Below are 26962 nucleotides of genomic sequence, written 5' to 3'. Positions count from 1 at the left end.
GTATGCTAAAAACCACAGAATTGGATACATTCAAAGCGTGAATACGGTGAATTCCATGGCATGTGAATTGCGTCTCAATAAAGCTGCTATAAAAGGCAAGGAACGGGGCGCGGGGTGGGGCTTGGTCAGTTCAGCACTCGACTGGATTTCAGCTCTGGTCATGGTCTCGAGGTCGAGGGATCGGGTCCCACATCCGGCTCTGCACTCAGCACAAAGTCAGTGTGGGATTCTCTCCCTCTTCCTCCCCCCGACTCGCACACATGCTCTTTTCTTCTCTCAGATAAGTAAATAAAATCTTAAAAAAGGGAAAGGAGGAACGAACCAAAAAACAAAGAAAGGAAGGGAGAGGAGAAGGGACATGGCAGCTGGTCGCGGACAGATCCTGACCCTGGTCTCACTGTCACCAGCCCTCCAGCCCACAGACCTTTCCTGAAGCTCACGCAGAAGTACGAACTTGTTCCGTAAACTCGGGGGACTAGAAACGTACATTTCTCTATGTTATTTAAAATCAGATGGCGTCTGCCAGGAAATCGGACTTCAGCCTCCCCACAACGCTTCTTCACGTCGCGTCCTGGCACCCGTGTGACCTTACCGTTAGAAATGGGGGATCTGTGTCGAGTTCAGCCTGCCCGTCCATCCCGCCACTTTCTCCTGGAAATCTCGCACGGGTTCATCTCGTCACCAAACTCCTCGCTCTGCCTCCTTCTCACCACCGTTTAGAGGGACAAGTCCTTTCAAGCGTTCTTTTGCGTTTTCTAAGCTGTATTTTTACCAGGATGCGCTGGTGCTCCGAGCCACGGCTTGGACGTGACACGCGTTTCCATGAGCCACGCTCATCGCCCCAGAATTACGTGGCCCCGCTGAGGGGTTGTCCTTGGCCCACGCTGAACAGTGCTCTGTGGGCGCCCCACTCCGGTCCCGGTGTACTACAGGCTCAGGCGTGTAAGAACATCACATTCCTTCATTTTCTTTAAATCACATTACATTTTCAAGGCTTCTACCCCAAAACTGTTTCAAGAGACAGAAAACCTATAGAGACCCAAACCAGACGTGAACAGAACTAAGGGGCAAAGATCTATGCCTTCTTGGCACTCCTGGGGGGCTTGGTCGGCGAAGCGTTTGCTTTCAGCTCAGGCTGTCACTCAGGGTCCCGGGCCCCATCCCCGCATCAGGCTCCCTGCTCCGTGGGTAGCCTGCTTCTCCCTCTGCCTCTGCTCCTCCCCCCCTTCTCAAACAATTAAAATCTTTAAAAACAAAACAGTCAAAAAAACAAAGAAATAAAACCAAAACCAAAACCAACCCTCCACCTTGTTGATGACTAAACAATGTTCAGCTCACTAGAAATAGAAGAATCATCAGTTAAAATCACCTGATGAAGGCAGCCTACCAGAAACGCTCCTATCTCATAGCGGGAGGCGCTTGGCGCACCTTGGTTCAAGTCTGTTTTTCCTGCTCGCATGTTGCTCCTGGGGGCAGATGTCTTTGGGGGAAGCCCCACGCTCAGCTGTGTGATGTTCCCGGTGCGTTCTCCCCTCCTTTTCTCCATCCAGGCGGTCTTCCCATCTGCGCCCGGTCAAGGCAGTGTACGCCGCCCCCGCCAGGGGCACCCAGGTGGCTCCTCGCTTCGATGGGGAGACAGATGGGAAGAGCATTGGCTGTTCTCGAGAACGATATCTTACCACATTCATCATCTACTCCAGGGGAGCCCTTGGCCAGGGGCACAAACGAGGACACAGTTTAATGCAAGTTTATAAAGCCAATAACAGGGAAATAAGTCACATGTGCCTGGGTTTTTAAATAAACAGCTAAATAAAATCTAGAAGGCTTCCCTGAATGGCGAAGTAGCAGTTAAACTGAGTTGGATTAGACATGTATTTCTTGACTGAGAAAAATCTTTAAGACGTAATGTTGAGGAGCGCCTGAGTGGCTCAGTTGGTTGGGCATCTGCCTTCAGCTCAGGTCATGATCTCCGGGTCCCAGGATCAAGCCCCACGTCAGGCTCTCCACTCAGAGGGAAGCCTGCTTCTCCCTCTCCCTCTGCCCCACCTCCTGCTCATGCTCGCTCACTCTCTCTCTCTGTCTCAAATGAATAAATAAAATCTTAAAAAAAAAAAAAAAAGACATGAGGCTGAGTTAGAAAGGTGATTTGCAGAACGGTAGAGGATACTGTTTTGGCAAAAACAGACACACAATCGGTCCTCTGCCAGGAGCCAGCCGAGGTTCTAGCAGTCTCCCTGCGAGTGTTCTACAGAGGAAGCCTACTTACGGATTACACGTCTAATAGAAAATGTTGTTGAGGGGGGAATACAGCACCTTCTACTGCCCAGATGCCGTGATGGTGAGAGAGGCAGAGAGGCAGTGGGCACTGAGGATTCACGCCAGGCAGGCAGAGGGAAGGCCCCCCCACGTGTGCCCGTGCACAGACAGTGGCCCGGCTGCGAGCACCCCATCTGGGCTCCCTGATGCCACTGTTGTCCCACTCCCCCCACGTGGCACACGTCCGTGCACACGGCACATACTCAGAGCAGGTCGGGAGCCTGGCAGGGGCGAGGCCAGGCTGGGTGCCCAGGCCCTGCATGCGACTGGCAGCTCTCCTTCTGATGGGCCCCCTCTTGGGCTGTGCTCCAACCCCAGGTGCGGTCCCAGATCAGCTACTGTCCGCAGTTTGACGCCCTGCTCAGCCACGTGACGGGCCAGGAGACGCTGGTCTTGTACGCCCAGATCTGGGGCGTCCCCGAGCGCCACATCGCCGCCTGCGTGGAACAAATTCTTGACGACTTACTCATGCACGCAAACGCGGACAAGCTGGTGAAGACCTACAGGTGAGGCCTTCCGCCCCCACCAAGGACAGGGGCTTCCGCTCTCCTCTGTGCAGGGCTAGATTGTGAGCTCCGGGTTTGGGGTGGCTGTGCATGGGGCAGATTTGCGGGAGGCGGCCCTGTCCTGCAGACGCACAGGTCTGTGGTCTGGGCTGCCCCGAGGCACTGTTCCCGCTCCGCCCCGGGGAAGGTGGGTAGGTGGTAAGAACAGGGAGCATCACAGATGTTACCGTCCTGCACGTCCCAGAGGGCCTCGATTTTTGGTAGGCTCGCCCATTACCGTATCTCGCTGTGTCTGGGGCATCTGAGCTGCCCATGTTCAGGTGAGAGACTGGAGGGGTCTTCCCCGGTACTCCGCCGCCACTGATCGGAGCCCTGGGAGCCCTGCGCCCTTAGCTTCCAAAGCCAGCAAGTCTCAGGACTTCCTCCGGTGTGTGCAGCGCCCCCTGGAGGCTGATGACAGTATCGCACTCCTGGGACCGGGATAGCCGAAAGTCCCAGGGGCCAATCCACTGCTGACCTTGGCTCTTCCCTCCCTGCTGGCTAGGGTTTTAGACAGGTTTTTGTACTTCCCTGCATCTTAAACGAGTTAACACTTACAAAGTTTAGAACGGCCCCCACACACGTTGTAAATGCCATGTGCTCATTTTTTTAAAGTTCGCTAAAATGGTCCTCTGTCCTTAAGCCCCCAACACCAGAGACCCTCAGGGAAGACTCACAGACCATGTGTTCTCCGCGGACCGACCCCTGTGTCCGGGGCCATGACCTGTATACTGAGTGGACAGCCCAGTAACAGTGCAACCTCACAGGAGGGTGGCGGGCCATGTCACTAAAGCCCCACTCAGGGGCTGCGTGATGCTTTCCCCACAGAGAACAGAAAGCCTGTGTGTGTGTGTCTAGGGCGGGTGGGCTGCTGCTGATTGTTGGTTGCCATTCACCCCAACCTTTCCCTCTCTGCTCCCAGCGGCGGCAACAAGCGGAAGCTGAGCACGGCCATCGCCCTGCTTGGAGAGCCTTCGGTCATCTTCCTGGACGAGCCATCCACCGGCATGGACCCCGTAGCCCGGCGCCTGCTCTGGGACACCGTGGCCCGGGCCCGCGAGTCCGGCAAGGCCATCATCATCACCTCCCACAGGTAGAGCCGGAGTCTCCGGGGTCGGGGGAAGAGCCGGGACGAGGGCCGGCTGGGTGGGGCTGGGGGCACAGACGACCTGTCGGCAGCCGGTTCGGAGCCCGTGAGGAACGTGCCCAGCCTCGCCATGCGGGCCCCTCTCTGAATGTGGGGATCAGGAGCGGTGCGATCTGGCCGTGGACGCCGGCCTCTCTGCGGGAGGATCCGCGGCGGAAGGCGGGCGTCGGCATCCCCTGCCCCGCGTCAGGCCTCCGCCCCTCTCCCCAGCATGGAGGAATGCGAGGCCTTGTGCACCCGGCTGGCCATCATGGTGCACGGTCAGTTCAAGTGCCTGGGCAGCCCCCAGCACCTCAAGAGCAAGTTCGGCAGCGGCTACTCCCTGCAGGCCAAGGTGCGGGGCGACGGGCAGCAGGAGGCGTTGGAGGAGTTCAAGGCGTTCGTGACCCTGACCTTCCCAGGTGAGCGCCACCACACAGAGGGCCTCTGTGCCTCAGCCCTGCCAAGCCCCCCTGTCCCTGACCCCTGGGAGGAGGGCCGTGACTCCATGGTCCAAGGTCCTCCGGGGGACACGGTGTCCTCTCCGTGCAGGCAGCGTCCTGGAAGATGAGCACCAAGGGATGGTCCATTACCACCTGCCCGGGGATGACCTCAGCTGGGCCAAGGTGAGCATGTACCTGGGCATCAGAGGGAGCAAACCTGGGATGTCACTGGCTTTCTGGGGTGACGTGTTTTCTTTTCTTCATGAACGTTGCATTCACAGCATTTTCTCTCTGTTGTCTCCATGGTAATATTCACGCAGATTTCATAAAACACGAGGACATGTGAGCTGGAAGGGACCTTCAGCTCCTCCTACCCCTCATTTCAGAGAGAGGGAAGCAGGTCCAGAGAGGGGACACCACACGTGCAGGGTCCCACAACACTCCAGAGATCCAGCTGGGGCTTCTGCCTGCTGGCCCCACGCCTGGGCAGTGCCTTCTCCTGAGACCAGACAGCTGACTTCTCTAGGACTGACTTCTTGGGAAGTGCTCTGGGGGCAGCTGAAAAAGAGATGGGTCCTTGAGGGGCTTCATCACACCCAAGACCCTCCCTCTTCCTACTCTCCGCTGCCTCCTCTTCCCTCCCTTGTGCCCATCATCCACAGTGGCCTCCCTTCTTCCCAAAAGGTGTTTGACATTCTGGAGCAAGCCAAGACGCCATTCAGGCTGGACGACTACTGTGTCAACCAAGTGTCTCTGGAGGACATTTTCCTGAGCTTCACCCGCTCTGCTCATCGAACCAAAGAGGAACACAAACAAGGGCAAGCAGAACCAGCAGACCACTCACCAACCTCTCCACTGCCCTCCTAGCCTCCTGCTCTAATTCCCTCCCAGCCTCCCTCTGAGCCTCCCTCCCAGCCTCCCTCTCCATCTCCCTCCCAGCCTCCCTCTCCACTTCCCTGAAATGTTTACTTCCTGTAATGTCGAGTGCACAGTCTGCCAAATGCTGCCAGGAATACAAAAGCAGCTCGTAGGACCAGGGAGCTCAGTTCAGGGTCTGGGTGGCTGTGAGACTGGGCCCTCTCGCTTTAGAGGCCTGGCGGAGAACCTACTTCCGTTTCAGTGGAAAATGATCCCCTTGAGTCCTCCTGGGTGGCTGCATGGCCTCCCTGAGACCTGCCTGTGGAAGCAGCCTCAGAGGCGCACCTGCCATGTCCTTTCAAGGTGCGGTGGCCTGGGGGTCACCACAGTTCTCTTAACACCGTCCTTCTGAAAGCAAGAGAAAGGAGATTGACAAGTTTGCTAGGCGAAGTCTTAATTTTTCGGTATTTCAGTATTGGGATTCGTGAGGCTCCGTTTGATCTCTGCACCCCCCCCCCCCCCCGGTCCTTACAAATCTTAGGAGTGAGCCTGCACAAGACAGCCCGTCAACCCGTAAAGTGTTACTCAGATGAATAACCTGAAACTTAAGAGACATCCATCCACTTCCTACAGTCAACAGGAAGTAGAGCCAAGAGTCAAGTCACAGAGAGGTTCTCAAAGTGGGGTTCCTAAGCAGCAGCTAGAAACATGCTAGAAATCCAGATTCTCGGGCCCCACCCCAGACCTGGCGAATTGGAAATATTTGGCGTGGGACCCAGCAATCTGTGTTGTGAGGACCCCATGGTAACAGGCACTTCTGATGCCTGTTAACATGCGGTTAACAGGTGTGACAGCCCCTGAGCGCAGGCCTGCGTGCTCCAGGCCGAGGCTCGGACCAGCCTCTGTGCACTCCTCCGGGACGTGCCCCGTCACAGAGCCTTTCTCCAGCCTTTGCAGGATGCTCTCTCCCTCCTTTCTCAACCAAGCTCCTGGAAAGTGGTGTCTCCTGTCCCTCAGCAGACCTCCGAGCTGCCATCACCACTCACCCCAAATTGCAGCGCTGCTCCAGCCCTGGCGGCCGCCCCGCTGCTCTCTCCATCCTCTTTCCTGCTCTGTGGCATTTCACAGGGTCCCGCCCACAGCCTTTCCCCCACACTCCCACCTCTGCACCCTGCTGTCCTCGAATCATTCTCATTCACCCCCCACCCCATGACTTCAACCGCCATCTTCTTCCAGTTGGGAACTTCCCAGACCCCCGACAATCCAGACTTTTCCAGTGAGTTCTCAGCTCTCCTGCGTGGGGGGTGTCCTGTGGGAAAGGGGCTCTCCTTGCCCTCTGGGAGCGACTTGTCACTCCCACAGGCTCTGGCACCCCTCCCCCCCATCGCCCCCAGGGTTCTTCCTGCCAGGGTGCAGGCTGCAGGCTGCAGGCGAGGGCTCACAGCATGGCCAGGAGCAGAGCACTGGTTTTCTCAAAATATGAAAACTTTACCTCTGAATAAAGAGAAAACAATGAGGACGTAAGGAAGCAGGGAGAGGACACCCCAGGGACTTAAGGGAGCAAGGACGCTGTTTGGGGCTGCCCAGGGGAGTGGGCGTGGTGACAATGGTTTACTATCCCTTCAAGGTGCTCCCCGCATCCAGGCTGAAAGGGCACACCACTGCCCTGGGGGAGCCCAGCAACAAAGCCGCAGGGCAGGGGAGGCGGACAGCCCGGTAACAGGGCGGGAAGCAGTAACCAAAGGTGTGAGGAAGGATGAGAAACCCGGGGTCGCCCTGGGCTCCTCGTTGTGCTTCCGGGTGTCACAGGCCGCCTGAGGAGCCCTCGAAGCCCGCTCGCTGGGCTCCATCCACTCTGCCCAGGTCCAGGGGCCTCTCTAACAGGGGGGCCTCTCACACCCCCGGCGCGGCCGTCCGTGTACTTCCCTGCCCCGGCGGCAGAATGGGCAGCGTGGCTCTCGTGTGCGCCCGCCCGGCTGTCCAGACGACCCAGGGGCCGGCCGGAGGGGAGGGCTGGCTGGGGGCGCGCACGGTGAGGAGTGTCCTCCTCCGTCCAGCGCCCCCCGCCCCCCGTGAAAGACGGGCCGGGCCGGAGGGCACTGCCCAGCCCTGACTGACACGGTGCTCGGGGTGGCCGGCGGCAGCCAGTGGAGCCAGCTCCCGGGGGGCAGGGAGGACACAGCGGGGACAGACGGGGCGACGTCCTGCCCGAGGGACGCCGGAGCCACAATTCGCGGGAAGGAGGCGCTGGACGGGCGGCGTTCCGGTCCCAGCCCTCCGTGGCCCGGCCGTCCGAGCAGCAGTCTCCCCGCTCGACGCGCGGGCCGGAGGCTGGGCGCGCAGCCTCGGAGCCAGGGCCAGGGGCGCGGCGAGCGCGCACAGGCCTCCGCGGACGCCGCTCGCCTGGCCCCGCGCCGCCGGAACAGCCCGGGCTCACGCACACGCAGAGACGGCCCCGCCAGCCCGGGCGACGCCGCGCTCCCCGGGGGACCCCTCCCGCCCGGCCCGGGGAGGCGGGGCGGCCGCGCGGAATCCACCAATCAATGGCCGGCGTTCGAATTCGCGTCCTGGCGTGGCCAATCGCCTGCGCCCGGCGCGGGCGGGGGGCGGGGCCGGAGCCGGGGCCCGGCGGCCCGGCGACGCGCGCCCCCCCCGGCCGGCCAATGGGAGGGCCGGGCGCATTTGAAAACTCGGGCGGGCGGCGGGGCAGGTTTGCGCCTGCGCTGGGCGCGCGGGGCTGACGGCCGTAGGGGGCGCGGGCGACGGAGTTGGCGGCGGCGACGGCGATGGGGAGCGGCGGTGGTGAGTGCGGGGCGCGGGCGACGGGCGGCGGGCGGACACCGGGCGGGGAGGCTCGGGCCCTTCGGCCCCGCGTGCGGGGCGTCACGGCGGCGCCCGTCTGGCGCGCGGTTTAAATGCCCGGCGGCGCCGCGGGTGCGGGTGGGCTTGGCGTGAACGCCCCGCGCCGGACCCGGCACCCGTCCCGGCCGGAGAGTGGCGCGACCCGCCTAGAGCGAGGGGACGAGGACGGTGTGGCGGCCCCATCCAGCTACCCGGTGGGCCTCGGGCGGCCCGTTAATTGCTGGTGGGCGACCCCGGTGCAGAGCCGGGCAGGGCAGGAAGGCCTGCGGAGGGGGTCCGGCGGGCGGGCGGCGGGGGGGGGGGGGGACGCCAGGTGAGCGGGGCGAGGGGCTCCTGCTGTGTGGTCCCGGAGATGGGCCCGGGTCCGAGGGCAGAACCAGCATCCGCCCTGGCCGCTCTTGCCCCAGTAGCCAAGTTCCAGGCTCGCCTGCTGTTTGCCTTAAGCACTTCCTGACTCTGAATGAATGACGGCGGCTGCGGGAATCCGCGGACCCCCACTCCTTTAGTTAACGCTTGTTTGGGACCAGAAATGCGGCCGGTTCCTTCTGTGCAGTCGTCTTCAGATACAACTGTGCCCGTCGGCCCAGCTCCCTTCCTGCACATCCCCGACACCATTCTGTTCTTCTTCAGTGGTCCACTGCCGGTGTGCCAAGTGTTTCTGTTACCCTACAAAGCGAAGAATAAAGAGGAGACCACGAAACCTCACCATCTTGAGCCTCCCTGAAGATGTGCTCTTTCATATCCTGAAGTGGCTTTCTGTTGGGGACATCCTGGCTGTCCGAGCTGTAAGTCGCCAGGTTAAAGTGGCGTCAGCCCTGTAGCTTGTTGAGCTGACTTGTTGGTTGTCTCATCAGTTCTTCAATGTCAGAACAACATTTTGGCTACAAAAGAGGGCAGAGGCAACAAGCGTGATGTTGTTACTAGGTGGTTGAGGCTGTTGCGATCGAAAAGCTGAAACATAGTGTGGTATGTTTTGAATCCGTTCATTGCGATGTCTGACAGAGAAAGGTCCCTAATGTAGTGGTGGAATTCTCACCCCTTAAGGGTAAGAGAGCATTAAAGAAAACAAAAATACATTCACGAGGACAAACCACATGTAGCGTTGAGCCCTGAAAGGGCCCCTGGGAGTTAGTTCGCTCATACTCAGCAGCAGCCTCCTTCAGACTGACTTACTCAAGGGCATACGGCAAACTGGTGAGAAGAGTCCACCAGGAACTTGTTCCTTGTTTCTCTGACTCCCAAAGCCACCTCTGTGTGGTCATGATATCCTCGCGTGCTGAGTATTCAATAGCAATGGAGACTTCAGCGCCTGGAATGCTCGCCTGGGCTCAGGGCTCCCAGCTGGGGCACTTCCTGCCTCTGACCAGGGTGGTATTGAGTTTATTGGTCTTTTTCTAGACCCTCCGTTGACCTCCAGACGCCAGCCGTGTTCCCACTGGCAAAGCCCCAGGTAGAGGAGCACAAGCCATAATTCTGTTCTACTTGCTCCCGTTAGAGTCAAGTAGGGAATACACCCTTACAGGGACGTCTCCCCCTTTCTCAGTCTGGATGCTTATTCCCCCTGCCGGCAGCATTGTCTGCAGCTTGAGAGCCTCCGAGGAGCTTGTTTCTTCCTTCTCTTAAAGCAGCCATGACGTGACCCACAGGGGGCCCTCCATCTGTCCATGTCCCATGTTCAAGGGCTCCAGGAGTGAGGCTTCTGGGAGGGCCCATGGTAACCCCCCCCTTCTGCTGTTCGGCAGGTACATTCCCACCTGAAATACCTGGTGGACAGCCACGCCAGCGTGTGGGCCTGTGCCAGCTTCCAGGAACTGTGGCCTTCTCCAAGGAACCTGAAGCTCTTTGAAAGGTATCCGTGCCCCTGACCACAGCTCTGTTTTCTCCCGTCTCTGGGCCTCCCTGGTATGCCAGCCTGTGTCCCAGCGCCTGACCTGGGCAGGCTTTTCCTTTTGCAGTTGCCCTCGCCCACACCTCACCCCCCAGGGAGGGACCGAGGGCTGTCAGCGTCACCCGTGGAGTCACATGAAGCACAGTCATCGGCCATCCGTGACACCAGCCCCACCAGACTCATTAGTCACTGTCCTGCTTCGAAGGGTCTCCCTCGGGCTGGGACCAGTCTGCATGATTCAAACGCAGGTCACCTCTCTGTGGAAATTTTACTCAGCCCTCTTTTTATTTTTTTATTTTATTTTTGAGTTCAAAGCATGTGATTTCACTCCTATTGGATTTTACTCCCTGGCTGATCCCGTCCTCCTGCTGGGGTTGGGACCCAGAGGGAGGGTCAGAGCAGGTGTGAGCCCCTCAGCCTGGGAGCCCCGGCGTGCTCGTGGCTAGACCTGCTGTCCCTGTGTGTCGGTGGCTCCAGACAGGCCGCCTGAAACCTAAGCCACATACCATGTGATTTCTTCATTGAAGGTGTGCAACTCAGTGGTTTTTCGTAGAGTCACAGAGTTGGGCAAGCATCACCGCTAACTTGAGAACACCCTCACTACCCCCGAGGCAAAGCCCGAGTGAATGGGGGTTGACTGCAGCGCCCACTCCCTATCTTCCCTGCAGTCCCCCAGTCCCGGGCAGCCCTACATCTGCCCGCTTACCTGGGGATTTGCCTGCTGTGGACATGTCACGTAAGGGGAATCTTACCACATGTGGCGTTCTGTGGCTGCGTTCTTGGGCTTGGCACGCCTTTACGGTTGGTCCATGTTGTCGCGCATCATGGAGGAGTGATATTTGACTGGGTTGCCCAAAAAATCCCCAGTCAGGAAACAAGCATTCTAGCGTTGGGTGCCGTGGAGGGACAGGACCTTCCCGGGACAACACGGGTGATGCTGTGTGTTTTTAACGGTCTAGGGCTGCCGAAAAGGGGAATTTTGAAGCTGCCGTGAAGCTGGGCATAGCCTACCTCTACAATGAAGGCCGTAAGTCCTGCCGGGGATGGGGCTGGCCTCACCCAGCTCGGTGCCGACCTTGTAGAACAGGCACGAGCCCTTCCTCGCCCCTTCACCCTTACCCCTGCCAGGTCCAGCTGCGGGCCTCTCCCCTCAGCAGCCTGTGCCCACAGGAGGGGGATGCTCTGGTGAACTTTGAGTCCGTACGCTTTATTTTAACAAACCTTGTTTTGATGAATGCTTTGAGACGTAGAGTGGTGGGAGGGGAGGCTACTCAGGCAAGCCAGTCTCCCCCACCCCCCCACATCACTGCCCTGCTCCGTCCAGAGAACACTGCAGCCCACGTGTAGGTGCTGGCCCCTCTCCTTCCTCGGCCACAGTTCCTCCCTGGAACTCTGGGGCAGCGATCAAAGAGTGCCTCATTCTGTGGGGTGTTCATAACACGGTAGCCCCGGCTCCAGTGGGAGGCAGGTCCAAGCAGGTCAAAGCCGGCCGGGTGCCTGAACTCCTTCGCCCCTCAGGGAACAGGTGCTCCTTGAAAGAACCCGTGTGGCCTTCTCCTGTCCCAGTGCCTGCCCCGTTGCTTAGCACACAGAACCAGCCTGCAGGGTGTCCAGTCGCAACCCCCCAGACACGTAAAGCCTGGGGAGAGCTGCCGCGCCGCTGCTTCTCAGAGCTGTGGCATCTTGCCGAGACAGCCCCTGCTGTAGGACTGTTGAGAGCAGTAGAGGCGAGGGGCAGTCCTGCTGCCCCATCAGACGGCGGTTCCAGACAGGACTCACATACCATCCGCCTCACCCGCCCCAAGTGTCCAAGCCAGCGGGTTGGACACGCCTCCCTCACAGCGTGGTGCCGCCCTCGCCGCCAGCCAGATTTGGAACATCAGCCCCACAGGAAACACCACACCGTCTAGCGTGGGTTCAGGCTGTAGCTCCCAGCAGGGGGGACACCTTCCCAGACCTTCAGATCCTAGACTGCTGGGAGGACCCTGGCAGGGACACATGATTCGCGAGGAAGGAAGAAAGGGGGGAGCCCCCATCTTGGAGGGCTCTGCTCTCCTTCAACACCAGTGATGTTGTGCTGTGGCAGGCATGAGACTGTCGACTTTGAAAAAAGCCGTCGAGACTTCTGTGCACCTGTCCCTCAGACACGTGTGGGGTCACATTCTGTCCGTGTCCGCAGTGTCTGTGTCTGATGAAGCCCGTGCGGAGGTGAACGGCCTGAAGGCTTCTCGCTTCTTCAGTCTGGCCGAGCGACTGAATGTGGGTGCCACGCCCTTCATCTGGCTCTTCATCCGCCCTCCGTGGTCCGTGTCTGGAAGCTGCTGCAAGGCCGTGGTTCATGAGAGCCTCAGGGCGGAGTGCCAGCTGCAGGGGCTGGGTCCCGGCGAGGGACACACGTGGGGCCGGCATGCCGGACGCTCCGAGCCCCAGAGGGTGAGTAGAGACACTGGACCACGTAAGGCCAGGCACTGACGGCAGTGGAGGTGTGGAAAATCGGGAGAGTGGGCATGGGGGCATCTCGAGATGAGCCAGCAGGAGAGGAAGCCTCACCCCTGGGGCTCCCGGGGAATCCCACGAGGGGCTGGGCTGAAAATGCGGTGACGGCTGGGAACACAGGACCCCAGCGCCTCGAAGCCTGAAATCGGGGAGCAGCCCTCAGGGTGGGGTGTGAGCCAGGCGGGGCCACAGGGACAGGTGGACGGGGAAGGGTGGTGCCCTGGAAGTCCTCTTTCCACCGATGACCACACTTTCTCTTCATCTCGCTGCTCAGATTCACCGGGCGTCCATACTGCACTGCTTGGGGAGAGTGCTCAGTCTCTTCGAGGTGAGTTGTCCGTCCCGCCTGGACCCTGTGCCAGCCGCGGTGGCCCTGGGCCCCTGAGCACGGGACTCCGTGTTTGTGCTGCCCGCCTTTCCGGCAGCTGCAGACACCAGGGAGCAGGAAGTACCCGGGAAGCAGCAGGAGGGGTCATGCGGGTGGAACGCCCAGGCCGGCCCCCCCTGTAGGAAGTGGCCTAGAGCCCGGCAGAGCATCCAAGTTCTCACTGGCCATGGGTTGGTTTCGTGGCCTGGCTCCGGGCAGCCTGTCCCGCTCTTCCCACAGACCGCCCTGTGCTGAAGAAAGCTCTACCGAGCTCATGATTAAGAAGCCAGCTCTGCAGCAAACTCAGGGACGGTGGTGGCTTCTGGTGACAGGTGCCGCAGCAGGGAGGGACACTGAGCGTGAGCGAGGCCCAGGAGGAGCCTTGAGAAAACCTGTGAGCCACCCTCTGGGAGGGCCCGTATGGAGGGCTGACCCTCCGGCAGCCCAGAGCCGAACCAAACGCAAACCTCACCCTGGAGGGAGGGGGCCTGTGAGGGCAGAGCCTTGAAGCTCGCTTTCTCTGCGGTTGTGAGAGCACATGTCTTGAGAGAAGTCGTTTCCACTCCCGACTTAGTTAACTCATTTTGTTAAAAGAAAGACTCCCAAATATGATGACTGAGAGGTCTGCGGAGAGACCGTGGCAGCCCATAGAAGCTGGTGTTCTGGGGGAGCAGGGTGGATGAGGCCGCAGGAGAGGCGGGCGTCTGCGAGCCGGACGGGCTGCAGGGAGAGGCCGGCGTCTGCAAGCCGGGTGAAGAAAGCTGCGGTGCTGGGCTTTGTTGTAGGATGAAGAGCGGAAGCAGCAGGCCCAGGACCTGTTTGAAGAGTCCGCCAATCAGGGCTGTCTGGCCAGCTCGTACCTCCTCTGGGAACGTGACAGGAGGATGGACGTGAGTGGGCTGGGGTCTGGGGAGAGGAGGCTGTGTGTTGGCCAAAGGTGCGGTCTCCAGATGGGCCCTCGGCAAGATTCTGTCTGCATGGGGGTGGGCGGGCCCTTCGGCAGCTGCCGGAGCACCAGGAGCTTCCGGCCGGCACCTGCCCCCAGCAACCACCACCATTTCTTGGATAAGGGGCCGAGAAGGAGGCCAAGCCGTAGACCCTCTGGGGGCATTGGGAAAAACATTTAAGATTCGATGGGTTGGTTCTGAGTTTTCCAGAGTCCCTGGGTAAGAGCACGGTGCCTCTCTCCCGTTGACAGATGTCAGATCCCGGGCGATGCCTCCACAGCTTCCGGAAACTCAGGGACTACGCGGCCAAAGGCTGCTGGGAAGCACAGGTGAGGCAGGAGCTGGCCTCCGTCCAGCTCCTCCCGTGGACCCGTGACTCCGTCCAGCTCCTCTCGTGGGCCCGTGGCTCCGTCCAGCTCCTCTCTTGGGCCCGTGGCTCCGTCTAGCTCCTCTCGTGGGCCGTGGCACGGAGACTGCCCGAGCTCCCACTCAAAGGCAGTGGGACCGGCCCAGGGCAGCGCCAGGCCTTCCAGGAGTGTAGCTGTGGGGAACGCAGGGAAGGGGGGCCTGCGCGTGCTTCCACCCTGCGCGGCACCCAGCAGCCTCCAAACCCGCCTCTCTGTTCTCGGGTGCCACTGCGCTCCGTCTGCTGTGAGCGCTCCTGATGTCCCGTTCCCCAGGTCAGCCAGGGTTAGGACCAGGCCACGAGGGATTTGCCGGGGGTGTTCTCCTGGTGCTCTCCTGTTGCAGCTGTAAGGAATCCTCGTTTAGGACAAATCAAAGACAGTCCCCCTTTGCCAAGCAGTTAGAAATGCTCTTGTCGCCCCACCAGGGGCGGTGTTTGAGAGTCCTCTGCCCTAAAAGTGAGGGAAGAAATTACGGAGCGGTAGGTGGCCCAGCCTGACGGGTCACAGACGCAGCGACGTTTGTGACCCAGGAGGTCAGCGGATCTGCGGCAGCCAGAGCACCGAACAGTGCGGTTCCCTTGGCCACTCTGACTGATCGTAAGAGTAGCGACATTCTGACATCGTGCTCCCGCACAGAAGGAAACAGAAACAGCTGGTCCAAGTCCGGGGCAGTGTGCCCCCTCCGTGCTAGTCATCGGGGCGCACAGCTCGACGAGAGCGAGTGTATGTAGGTCTTTTCTCTGTGCGAATTGAGTGGATCCTTAATATTCTGAAAACACACTTTTTTCACGATAACATTTTTTGCTGGCAAAGATGTGATAAATTGGCATTCTCTTAGCTGGTATGAAAATCCACGTGGCCCTTTCAGAAAATACTTAGGCACGGCTGCCCCTGTGGGTGACCACGTAAGCAGATGGGGACCAGCCCCAAAACGGTTGCACCGAGATGGTCCTCAGAGTAATAAAACAGATCAAACCCTGGTAGGAGGAACAGGTGAGACGTGCTTTCAGGGGTTTCATATGCTGAGGAACCATGTTATCGTTAGGTGAGCTGAGAGAAGATGAACGCCTCTGCGTTCTGATCAGGAATGCGTGGAAACATCTAGAAGGAAATACCTAGAAATGGTTGCTAGTTACCATTGGAGGGCCTAGAGGTGCCGGGGCCCGTGCCGAGTGGAGGACACAGCTCAGTCAACCCACACACCCAGCTACAAGGCAGGGGCCGTTAGGCCCTTGTGAGAAGGGAAACTGAGGCACACAGCAGTTCGTTTGCCTGTGGCGTTCACACAGACCCAGGTTTTAGAGCCAAGTCGTCTGAACTTCCAGCCTGTTTGGGCCACTTTGCTCTGCTGACTGCGTTATGCACGTTTTGTCCCTCTCAGAGTCCGCTACCACGTGATGTGTTTATTTCACAAGGAGTAGTTAAAACCTGAGCCGTGCTGCTTCCGGAAGGCGGAGAAGGTGTACACACCCCCTGTGTCCACACCGTCTTCTCCCTCGGCAGCCCGCGGCTCCACGCTCACGGCCGTGTCTGTCCCCGCAGCTGTCTTTAGCCAAAGCCTGTGCGCACGGAAGCCAGCTGGGCCTGGACGCCAAGGCCTCGGACGGCGTGGTGCGCCAGCTCTTCCAGACCTCCCGCGCCGTGGGCAAGCAGCAGGTCTTCTCCGTGCAGAAGGGCCTCAGCGACACCATGAGGTGAGGACCTCGAGGGCCAGCGTCTGCTCGGGACGGGGTGTGGGGGGGGGGCGAGACTGAGTGGTGGCAGGGCTCCGGGGGCAGAGGGGCTGCCTGTCCCGTTCCACCTGAGCCTCCGCCGGGTGTTATCCAGGGCTTTGAAGAGAAAACATCCCCCGTGTCTGTGTTTGTTTCCTTTTTAACCCTCAGAACGTGTTAAACCACTTTAAGCGTCTTTCTAAAATGACAACGTTTGTATCGCCGGTTTTAGCGGCGGCAACACCACATTTTTACGCTACCGTGTGTGGGCGTCGGTGTGGCCGATGAGGGTCCGCGGCCCTGGGGGTTGCCTCCAGCCCCCCAGGCCCTGCTGCTTCCTGCGGCCCACCCACCACCAAGGCTTTTCACTCCATCACAGGAGACGATCGAAAATAACGGGGGCATAAATAATTCTTTAAGCTTCCACCAGATTCTAGATATGCTTTGAAGGAATGCACCGGGAGTCAGTCCGCTGGGCGTCCGACTCTTGATTTGGGCTCAGGTCATGATTTCAGGGTGCTGAGCTCGAGCCCCACATCAGGCTCTGTGCGGGGCATGGAGATTGCTTAAGATTCTCTCTCTCCCTCTCCCTGTCTCCACTTTATCTCTAAAAAAATCAATGAATTAATTAAACGCATGCTTTCGGTTTCGAAGGGCCAGACTCTGGCTGTACTCCAGCAGCTCCTAGGACGTGCTCAGTAGACGTTTGTGTTTAATGGGACCGGGCCTTCCCTGAAGGGACTTGGTGTCACGCACCCGGTGCGGGGACGCATATCCCAGGTCAGCAAGCCCTTGTGCTCTGGAACCCTGGGCCAGTGCCGGCGGCTGTGGCCCCCTTCTCTCCCGCTTGTTCCTGAGAGCACCTTGTGCCCCTCTCCCCCGGCCCATTTTTGGGGGACTGTGGCTGTTCTGCTCTGGGGGATGCTTTCTTCTTTTCCGGAACAACAGAATTTTGTTGAAATACTAACATCACCTCAGCCTTTGAGTTGGATTTCTTTTCGTTTTTCTCTATACCGAGCCGCAGCCGCCTTTTTTGTCTTTGACGCTGAGGTGCATCTGGCATACGACATTGGGTTGGTTTAGGATTTGGCCATTTTAAAGTGTACAATTTGGTTGTGTTTTTTTTAAGATTTTATGTGAGAGAGAGCGTGCGCAAGCGAACAGGGGGAGAGGCAGAGGGAGAAGCAGACTCCCCGTGGAGCAGGAACCCCCCCCCCGCACCTCCCAACACGGGGCTCGATCCCAGAACCCTGAGATCATGACCTGAGCCAAAGGCAGACGCTTAACAACTGAGCCACCCAGGCACTGTGGGTGGTTGGTTTTTAGAAGTCGCATCGTTAAGGTCACTAAGTCTGGGTAGGGGGTGTCCTCTTCCGTTCCCGGTGTTGGCTGGTCTAACCCTCATACACCGGACGGCACTCCCACGCTCTTCGCTTTGGGAGGAAACACAGGCTGTCTTGGGCCGTCCTTCTTTCCGACATCGCATTCCTGGCCTGTGACAGAAGGAACCTTGCCTTGCCCGGAACCCGGCGGCTTTACGCGTCTTCTCCCTCTCGCTCCTGCTCTCTCTCCTCCTTTGTTCAGAGAGGCGTGGGCCGTCCTCCGGCGTCCTTGCCATGGCACCCAGCACTCCCGCGTGTGGTCTGCGGCGCTGGCCCCAGGTTGAGCCCCCTTAAGGAGGGACCCCTCGCCTGTCAGCTCCGCCTGGGCCACGGGCGCCTGAGAAGGCCCGTGCCAGCTCGGGGCATCCTGGAGCTTCACTGCTGCTCTCTGCCCCACTGCACAGGGTCGAGATAAATGACCCTGTGGGCAGGCCGCTCCTCGGGGAGGGTTTGGGTTTGCCGGAGGGCCGGAGGTCTTGCCAGCTTCGCGTGACTGTTCCCCGGCCCTGGGATCTATCCTCAGCCCTACAGGGTGGCCCCCATCGTCCCCTACCTGTGTCTGGGCTCCTCCGGTACCTGGCAGCCCCCCGGGGAGAAGGCAGGGGGCACAGGTGTGTGAGCCCAGCTTCCGCCTAGGAACCTAGCAACCTTGGGGCCCTCCCAGCTCCCTTGGAGCCAGCGCCTCCGGCTGGGACGGGTTCCCGGGTACACGGAGGGCGCTGCAGCTGACCTCACTCCCTGAGGACGGGGGGCCAGGCGGGAATGGGGTGCTCGCCCTCGTTTTCAGGGCTGGCGCGTGTCCTGCAGGCACATCTTGATTGACTGGCTGGTGGAAGTGGCCACCATGAAGGACTTCACGAGCCTGTGCCTTCATCTGACCGTGGAGTGCGTGGACCGGTACCTGCGGCGGAGGCTGGTGCCCCGGTACAGGCTCCAGCTGCTGGGCATCGCCTGCATGGTCATCTGCACCCGGTAGGGGCCCCCGGGGGGCGGGCGCTGCGGGACGGGCTTCCCCGCGGCCTTGCTGCTGGAATGAGCCTTCAGTGTTGCACCTCACTAGAGGGGGGTCTGAGCCGCAGGGGGAGCGCAAGCAGAGTAGCTCTCCGCGGGCGGTGGCCGAACCTCGGCGCGTGGGCGGCCGCTCACCCTGGCCTGCGGGGACCCCAGAGAATGGCCTTGCTCGGTGGGTTCAGGCTGGGTCCTTCTTCCCCTGGCCCCTGAGAGTGATGTGGAGACCTGCCCTCTAGGGTCTCCCTGCTGAGCTCACAGAAAGATCCTTCTCAGTGGTCGAGCTCTCTAGCCTGCGTCACCAGAGACCAGCAGTTAAAGGGTCTCACGCCCCCAGCAGCTCTCAGAACACCCCAGTCCCACTGTGAACACGGGTTGCCTCCTCGGACAGCGGCCTGCACCCCTGGCAATTCCGACTGTTCACGTGGAACCAGCTTACATTTTATCTAAATCTGCCCCCGTTTTGCTCGGGAAGCATCTTGTACATTCCTGTTTTCTTACATCCCTGTGTGGTCTGCGTCCCCCGGCAGTGTTCTGCAGACTGGCTGTCCTTGTCTGGGAGCCGTGGGGGGTGAGAGACAGGCTCGCCACGCATAGTGGGGTACGCTCAGACACGCGCACTTCCTTTGCATGTAGCCCAGCAGCAGGGGGTCCGGGCTTACGTTGTTGGGTGGTTTTTGTATGTCACGAGGTCAGAGAAAGCTCCAGCTCCTGTCTTAGTCTCTGCCACCCCTGGTGACCCCTGAGCCCACTGTGTCCAACTTGGCAGTGAGCTAGGTCACAAGGCCATGACAGGAATAGGACGTGCGGTCTGTAGGGGACCAGCGTGGGCTTGGGACCGCAGGCAGGGCGTGTTCGTGGGACCCTGCGTCCAGACCTTCTCACTAGGGGTGGCGGAACAGACAGGCCTCACCACCTCATGCCCGAGCAGCATAATTACATCCTTGTAATCAGAAACTGACTTACTGGACCACCACCTGGCAAGCAGTGAGATGCTTTACACAGATCTAGAGGCGGAAATGCCCACCTCTGCTCGGAGCGGCACCTGCCGCGGCCCTTTGCCCGGGAGCGCCAACACCTGCCCTGCTGGGCCTGCTCCAGCCTCACGCTCCCCACACCTGTGCTCTCCGATCTCCCGTCTCCTCTCTTGGCCAAGCCTATAGCAAACGGGGCAGCTACAGAGGCCCTAGGACAGAGTGGTCACCGGCTTGGCCCTGCTCCCCTGCTGGCAGTCGGCCAGACCAGCGTGTTCCCTGCTAGTTGGGGCTGCCGGAGAGTAGAGAGCAGGGTGGCTGCCTGCTTCAGGGACAATGGAGATTCCTGTGGCCACGCCAGTGCTGAGCACACACCTTCCAGCAAGCCCCAGCTCCCGTCCTGCTGGCTCCCTGGCTTCCAGGTTCAAGCTCTTGTTTACGTGTGCTCTGCAGAGGATGCCCCAATCCTCAGGTCACCAGAGGAGTGGCCAGACCCGTCATTCGTGGGTGCCTCGTGCAGACACCTGCGTGCCTGGAGCCTGGCCCCTCTCATAGCCGACACCAGTCCCGCTTCCTTTGCAGAGCCTTGGGACAGGGTCACAATGAGCTCATCTCTTCCTCTGGGGAGCTGTGGGCAACCCAGTCCGCTCTTTGACGCCCACCCCCCGTCACTGGGGGCTGAAGTGATGGCTGCCTCCAGGGAGAGCAGACTCAGCGCTCAGACCCCTTCTTGACGTTCCCAGGTTCATCAGCAAGGAGATCCTGACGATCCGTGAGGCTGTGTGGCTCACGGACAACACGTACAAGTACGAGGACCTGGTGCGGATGATGGGAGAGATCGTCTCCGCCCTGGAAGGGAAGATTCGGGTAAGTGGCCATCGGCGGTTTCCTTTCACGTCAGAGTTGAAGTCGTGGGAGGGACAGGAGGAACCAGGGGCTCCGGCCCAGCGTGAGCTTTCCTGCTCCAAAAGGTCTGCCTGGACCCAGAGGGCTCGAGGCCGGAGCTTCCTCTGGTCACCACGACCCTGGTGCCCGTGTGAACGTGGGTGGGGCCGCGTCCCTGTTGAGCGGGTGGGTGAGCTCTCTGCGGGCCAGGACCACACGTCACCTTCCCGTCCCATCTAGGTCCCCACTGTGGTGGACTACAAGGACGTCCTGCTGACGCTGGTCCCCGCGGCACCGAGAACCCAGCACCTGTGCAGCTTCCTGTGTGAGCTGTCGCTGCTGCACACCAGCCTGGCTGCCTACGCCCCGGCCCGGCTGGCCGCCGCCGCCCTGCTGCTGGCCAGGCTGACACACGGGCAGAGTAAGGAGCCCACCCTCCACCGGCTGCTCGACGGGGCGGAGCCAGGGCCTGGGGGAGTTGGGACACGGGATGCGACTCTCATACAAAGGGGAGTGGGGGAGACAAAGCGGCATGCCCGCCCTGGACCAGGAGACACAGGCACGGACGGAAGCTGTCCTGTGGGGGTGAGCTGAACAGGGGACTCCGGCACAGTATTCCCGCACCGCGATGGTGAGCCTGGGGCGTCCCCCAAGCTCCAGGAAACTGCACAGCCGAACTCTAGGGGCCGTGGGGCGCGGCGGGGATGGCGTCAGCACGGCCCCAGCACCCGGCTTTCCTCCCCAGCACAGCCCTGGACCCCGCGGCTGTGGGACCTGACTGGGTTCTCCTGCGAAGACCTCATACCCTGTGTCCTGAGCCTCCATCAGAAGTGGTGAGTCTGCGGAAGGACTCGGCCCCAACCCAGCTGCCACGGAGGCGTCGTCCTCACGTCCCGTGGGGGGCTTGCTGGCAGCTCTCACACACACCTTCCCCTCAGTGCTCTGTGTTCTCACGGTCGACATGTAGAAACGCCAGGCCCTGCTCATCCCCGCTCGTCCTCACTCGTCCCCGCTCAGGTTAGACACTGGATGCGCGCGCAGTAGCCCCTCCCAACCGCAGCTCGTCCCGCAGGCGGCTGACGGTCCTAGAAACATTGAGGCTGGCTTCCTGAGCCGTGCTCAGTGTGGCGGGGGACAGCTTGTCCCCTGGCTCAGGGGTCGGTGGCTGCCGTGGCTTCCTGCCACAGCCCTGCCCCTCGCCTGCTCGCTGGTGCCTGCTGCCGACACGTGCCCGTGCCCGACCTCAGCCGCTGCCTCCTCTGCCCGTCCACGCTCCACACACTCTTCCCCGCGTGAGGGGCTGGGCGGTGCCGGCCTTCTGTCTGTCCTCGGGCACCTCTGGGTTCAGAATACATCTGAGTCCCAGGACCCCTTCCCTGCCGCTGCCTTGTCCAGGCCAGACCCCTGCTCCCCTCTCCGGCCACTCCTCCTCGTCCTAGATCGCATTGGCCGCTTGGCAGGTGTGCCTCAGTCATCCTAGCGGGGACCTGGGCCTGCCATTTCCATTCCCGAACCCCCCCACCCCCGGCTCTGGAGGCCTGTGCTGCCTGCACGCACGCATTCCCCAGCTGTCCCTGAATTATCTCAGTGCCTGCCTCTGTTGGGGGTGGGGGGGTCCCTGCTCTGTACGCCGTCCAGGATGGGATCAGAGCTCTCTGGCTAGGGGCATCCCCTTCTCTGGCCTGCTCCCTGCCCTGCTCCACCGTGGGGAACCGGTCACCGTGTCCTGGGGCCAGCATGTGCTTTGACCGACTCTTTCCGTTGTGCCCACTCACAGCCAAGAGACGGGAAGTGTGGGTGAGCTGATGGGTCCACGTGTGTGTCAGTGCTCCCTTGACGGCTGGGAACAGTCCTCTCCTGACGCCGGCTCCCGGTAGTTGCTCTAGGCTCTTCCCCTGCCCCCCAGAGTTGTTTTTTATATTCACGTCAGATAAACTGGAAACGCTCTTTAGCAGCGAAACTTCTTTTTTAAGCATACCGTGCATATTCGGTCGTGCGACTGTCCCTATGGTCAGTCGTAGACCACGACGTCACCCTCAAAGCCCACACTCCTCGTGGGTCAGGCCTGTGCTCTCCAGCCCTCCAGCCCCGGCTTTCCCTCTCTCTGGATTTTCCAGTTCTGGACACTTCAGAGAAACGCAGTCCTGTTCGTGTGGCCCTTTGGGGCCAGCCTGTCACCTACGTAACAATTCCACTGGCTTCGCGGTCCTCTGCACGGGCAGACCACGTCTTGCTCATTCGTGTGCTGGTGGACGTGGGGGCTGTTGGGAATGAGGCAACTGTGGACATCCGTGCGGGGTGCCCTATCTCCCCTGCCGTCGCTAGGCTGTTTCTGAACACCTGTTGTACTCTCTCGCTTCCGCGAGTGGAGGCTAAAACGGAGTCCCTTGGGCTGGGGGTGCTGCTGTCGCTGCCCCAGAGCCCAGCCTGTGGCCCTGCTGTCCCTCACGTGTCCCCCTGTTTGCAGCTTCCACGATGACGCCCCCAAGGACTACAGGCAAGTGTCTCTGACCGCCGTGAAGCAGCGGTTCGAGGACAAGCGCTACGAAGAGATCAGCCAGGAAGAGGTGCCCACACCCTGGTCCCCCAAAGTCCCCCCAGACACCAGCCCCTCCGGGCCTTGTCGCGCCCTCTGACGCGGTCTCCTTGCAGGTGCTGAGCTACGGGCAGCTGTGCGCAGCTCTGGGAGTGAAGCAGGGCAGCCCGGAGCCCGCGGCTTTCCTCAGCACGGGGGACATCCACGCCTTCCTCACCTCTCCGTCAGGAAGGAGGACCAAGCGGTGCGTGAGCCCCGGGTCCGGAGCTGCGTGTGCTGGGCCTGGATTCCCTCGTGGCCCCTGCAGCTCTCTGAGAGGCTCCGCGGACCGCCTTTTACACAGGGGGCTCCTCAGATGTAGCAGGGAGAAGCAGCAGGTCCCACAAAAAATGTAGCTGGGGTTGAATCCAGGCCTTGGTTCCTGGGCCCCATCTCCAGTCAGCAGCCCTGTCCTCTCTGGTGCAGCGGGCCGCTTCGAGCGAAGACGGGCTTGAGCCCCACACCGGCACCCGCGGGCCACCCTGTTCCACGGTGTTGCTCACTCGGCCTGGCCCCTCCACACTTCCTGGGCTGGCCCTGTCCCCACCCTCGTCTCCCGAGTCTGTGCCACACGTACCCCCATTGCAGTGTTCTGGTGTGATCCCCGGGAATCCCTCGCTCCCCACCCCGGGATTCCTGTCGATCCCGCCGAGTCCCGAGCGCAGCCCCTCCCTGTGCCGCCGGCCCTGCCTCTAGGAGCCTTGCCGTGCGCTTCCCAAGGGTGGGCAGCTGCAGAGGACCGGGCTGGGCCTCCCACACTGCTGCCTGACCAGGCTGCTGGCTCTTTGCTCCTGCAGGAAGCGGGAGAACAGCCTCCAGGAGGACAGGGGCAGCTTCGTCACCACGCCCACCGCGGAGCTGTCCAGCCAAGAGGACATGCTGCTGGGCAGCTTTCTGGACTGGAGCCTGGACTACTGCTCTGGCTACGAGGGTGACCAGGAAAGCGAAGGAGAGAAGGACGGTGACGGTGAGCACTGGGACCTAGAGACCACCCAGATGCCCCCTCGGAAGGAGGGGGTCCACGCCCGGGAGGCATGAAAGAGCAGAGCCCCTAGAATACCAGAGCAAGGCGGGGGGCCAGGGGGCTGGGAGAGAAGACCTGTGTCCAGGCCCGTGAAAGGGCCTCAACAGGGCAAGGGGGCGGAAGAGACCTTGTCTGGAATTCGTGAGCAGATCTTTCTAGAACATCGTGTGAAAGGTGCCACCCGCTGCCCTTTTTGGGCTCTGTGCCTTGTGCACCCCTCCAGAGCTGCCTGTGGAGCCTCTGGCTTGTGTTCTCGAGCAGCTAAACATGAAGGAAGCCAAGTTCAGGCAGATTCTGTCAACTTTCCCATTGCTTGCCGTGGTGTCCGCTTGGGGATTAAGTAGATTATTGATGGCGAGTCTGTAGTCGCTTCCTGCTGTCCCCCAAGTCACGATGAGTGCCACCTTCAATTTCTTAGCCAAAGGAGAGCAATACAGGGGACTGTCCAGCAAGAGCCATACCTGTCCTGGCCAAGAGATGGACCCTGGGCCACTGGGGTCCTGACTGGGGGAGGGGCGGCACCCCATTGCTCGGGTGGTGGCCATGTCTCTCTCCCCGCGTCTCCCACAGTGACGGCCCCCAGCGGCGTCCTCGATGTCACCGTGGTCTATCTGAGCCCCGAACAGCACTGCTGCGAGGAATCGAGTGACGAGGAGGCCTGCCCAGAGGACAGGGAACGCCAGGACCTGCACACCTGGGTACCAGGCCCCCAGACACCTCCGACGCCAGGGCCTGAGCCTCGGCTCTGCGGCACGAGGGAGCCAGAGAGGGACAGCGGGACCTCAGGGTACTCCTCCATCAGCAGCGCAAGTCCCACAAACTCCGTGGACAGCGTCTCGGGGGGCCCTCCCCAATCTACCTCAGCGCTGTCCCCAGGCAGCGACTCAAACACACAGCCTTGCCACCACCATGCCAAGAAGTCTTGTTTACAGTGTCGCTCTCCAAGCCCTCCGGAGAGCAGCGTTCCCCAGGTGAAGAGGAAAAACCTATAGACCCCCAGCAAGGAGGAGGAGGAGAGGGACCTGAACCGGGCTTGCTGAGGCTGCGCATGCACCCCCTCTCTTCGCAGGAAACGTCTGCTGAGGGAGGGAGGGCAGCCTCCGCACTAGGGAGCCAAGGGGGCGCTGGAGGTGGACGCCCTGTGGACCCCCGGTGGCTCTCGCACAGGGAACGGAGAGAACCCAGGACGCTAAGTCTCTTCCTCCAGGGTAGCCCCATGCGAGCCGTCAGAATGTCTGAATCAGAACAAAACCTCAGATTCTTTGTTTTGGAAACTTAGCCTCAAAGCAATCATGCCCCACCCTGGGAAGCCTGTTTCTCTGTCCCCTCTTGTGTCTGTCCTGCTCTCCCTGGGGAGCTAGAGCCCACGCCCTGATCTCCCCGGCCCCCACTGAATCCCATCCCAGGAGCCAGTAGCTTCCACAGTTGAGAACATGTGTGACCAGGTGTCTGGGCCCAGCCCCCCTCCCGGCATCTATCTGGTTTGGGGTCCCAGGGGGCAGCTGACAGCTCTGAGCACACCACTGTCCTCATGCTGCCCCCCCAGCTCCCCTCCTCACTTGGTGGCGGGTCCCCTGCTGAGGGAGCCTTGCCCCTGCACGCTGCTGTGTACTACAGTGGACCACCAGGTGGGGGGCCCTGACTGCTTTCAGGCCAGGGCCTGGATGTCTTGGCCCTAAGCTCCCTGCCCACCACACTCTCGGCTCCTGCAGAAGTCTGTCCCTTCCTCCAGAGTGATTTGTCTTTGTCCCCGGCAGGTGGTGTCTGTGTGAACACCTCTCTTTGCACTGAATTTCTAGGCCATTTCTTTTCGTGTCTTTATTTCCATCCTTCGTTCTTCTAAGATGGAAACAAAAGAAAAATTAAAGATAGAAGGTGTTGAATTTTAAAGAGAAATTCTTAACTTCATTTAGGGTCCACTAAAGGAAAAAGGAACGTCTGATTCAGACTTGTCAGTGGTCTCCTGACCCTCTTCCCAGAGAGGTCAGAAAAAAAATTAAAATGTCATTTGTAACATCTGAGGAGACCCCAGGGCAGAAGAGTGAGACTCATAGGACCTGTCCCCACCTGCTGGCTGAGGACGGATCTGCTTGTGTTCCTGAGGCTCCCCGCCACCTGCCGCCTCCTGAGTACCGCAGCCAAAACCGGCCGGATCTGCTCCGGACTGCCCCCCCCCCCGCCCGGGGCAGGTGGACCACTCAGAGACAGCTTGTTTCTTCTCGGAACATCAGAAAGAACCACTGGGCCAGACTGGGCCAGGAGCCTCCCCCACATGCTCTTGAACCCGGGCTCTGTGGAACAAAGAGCTACTCCCTAGTGGCTTTCCTGGGTGCTTGGCGCACGTGTGGGTGTTCCCGTGGGAGCTGTCTTCCTGCTACTGTAAGAGAATTTTGACCGCCCTGGGTGGGGCACAGTTGGATTGCGACCTTCCCTGTCAGCTGTGCCCCTGGACATGTGTGAGCCTCTGTACTGTCTGTAAGATGGGGCCATCGTACCTACCTCACAGGGGTGTTGTGGGGATTAAATGTGATGAGGGTAGTGGCAGCCGAGTGCCGTGCGTGTCTGAACTGCCCACCTCCTCGTCTGTGGCCCTCTGACAAGAGCCTCCTTCCAGCCTGCACCTTTAGGAGACTACTCCAGTGGGGACCTAATGCCACCTGCCGGTGCTCATGGGAGCCTCTCCTCCAGATGAGGACGGGCCACTGCCCGTGGAGAGCCCCACCCTAAGCTCCCACCATGGACCAGTCCCAAGCAGCACAGGGCCCCTGGCTCCCCTCCCCAGCAGCTGTGAAAGGGACACCTCTCCATCATGACCCCCAGCTTGTCCTCCCTGTAGCTACCCTCCCCCGAGATTTCTCAGCCCCAGCAGGGGTCACAGTCCTACTTATTAACTCCAATCATGTGGGGCCCTGCGGCTTCATCACTCCTCCCAGCCAGCACCCGCCCCCCGCCCCCCCCCCTTGGAGACCCTCCTGGAACAGTTTTCAGTTGCTTCTGTCCCTCCACCTCCCTGGGCTCCAGCTCCCCTCCATCACCCATGTTTCACCAGTGCCCACCGATGGTCACCTGTCTCACCTTGGCCCATCTGGCCGCGGCTCATTGCTCGCAGGCCACCATCCCTAGTCTTCTGGACTGATGCCACCTGCG

At 60.5% G+C, this 26962-nt stretch overlaps 2 protein-coding genes across 3 annotated transcripts; both read left to right on the top strand.

Annotated features, from left to right (window-relative positions):
* The first annotated feature begins 3042 nt into the window (after nt 1–3042).
* LOC123933956 (phospholipid-transporting ATPase ABCA3-like) lies at nt 3043–4761 on the top strand. 2 transcript variants are annotated; one of them, XM_045993755.1, is made up of 3 exons: nt 3043–3954; nt 4219–4409; nt 4540–4761. In XM_045993755.1, the coding sequence occupies exons 1-3, from the start codon at nt 3869–3871 to the stop codon at nt 4737–4739; spliced, it is 477 nt and encodes a 158-aa protein (XP_045849711.1). In that variant the 5' UTR covers nt 3043–3868; the 3' UTR covers nt 4740–4761. The 2 variants fall into 2 exon arrangements, with proteins under 2 accessions (XP_045849711.1, XP_045849712.1); XM_045993756.1 differs by having other exon boundaries at nt 3819–3954; nt 4110–4409.
* Nucleotides 4762–8019: 3258 nt separating this feature from the next.
* CCNF (cyclin F) lies at nt 8020–26350 on the top strand. The gene is made up of 17 exons (XM_045994350.1): nt 8020–8090; nt 8781–8935; nt 9893–9999; nt 10998–11065; nt 12218–12471; nt 12809–12862; nt 13687–13791; nt 14100–14177; nt 15798–15949; nt 18157–18321; nt 20075–20198; nt 20457–20637; nt 20962–21049; nt 22684–22783; nt 22869–22996; nt 23589–23758; nt 24386–26350. The coding sequence occupies exons 1-17, from the start codon at nt 8075–8077 to the stop codon at nt 24805–24807; spliced, it is 2367 nt and encodes a 788-aa protein (XP_045850306.1). The 5' UTR covers nt 8020–8074; the 3' UTR covers nt 24808–26350.
* The last annotated feature ends 612 nt before the right edge of the window (nt 26351–26962 follow it).

This window comes from Meles meles, chromosome 21 (assembly GCF_922984935.1).
Source record: "Meles meles chromosome 21, mMelMel3.1 paternal haplotype, whole genome shotgun sequence".
NCBI classification, from domain to species: domain Eukaryota; kingdom Metazoa; phylum Chordata; class Mammalia; order Carnivora; family Mustelidae; genus Meles; species Meles meles.
Note: the sequence above shows the minus strand (reverse complement) of the source record. Positions and strands in the feature narration are given on the sequence as shown.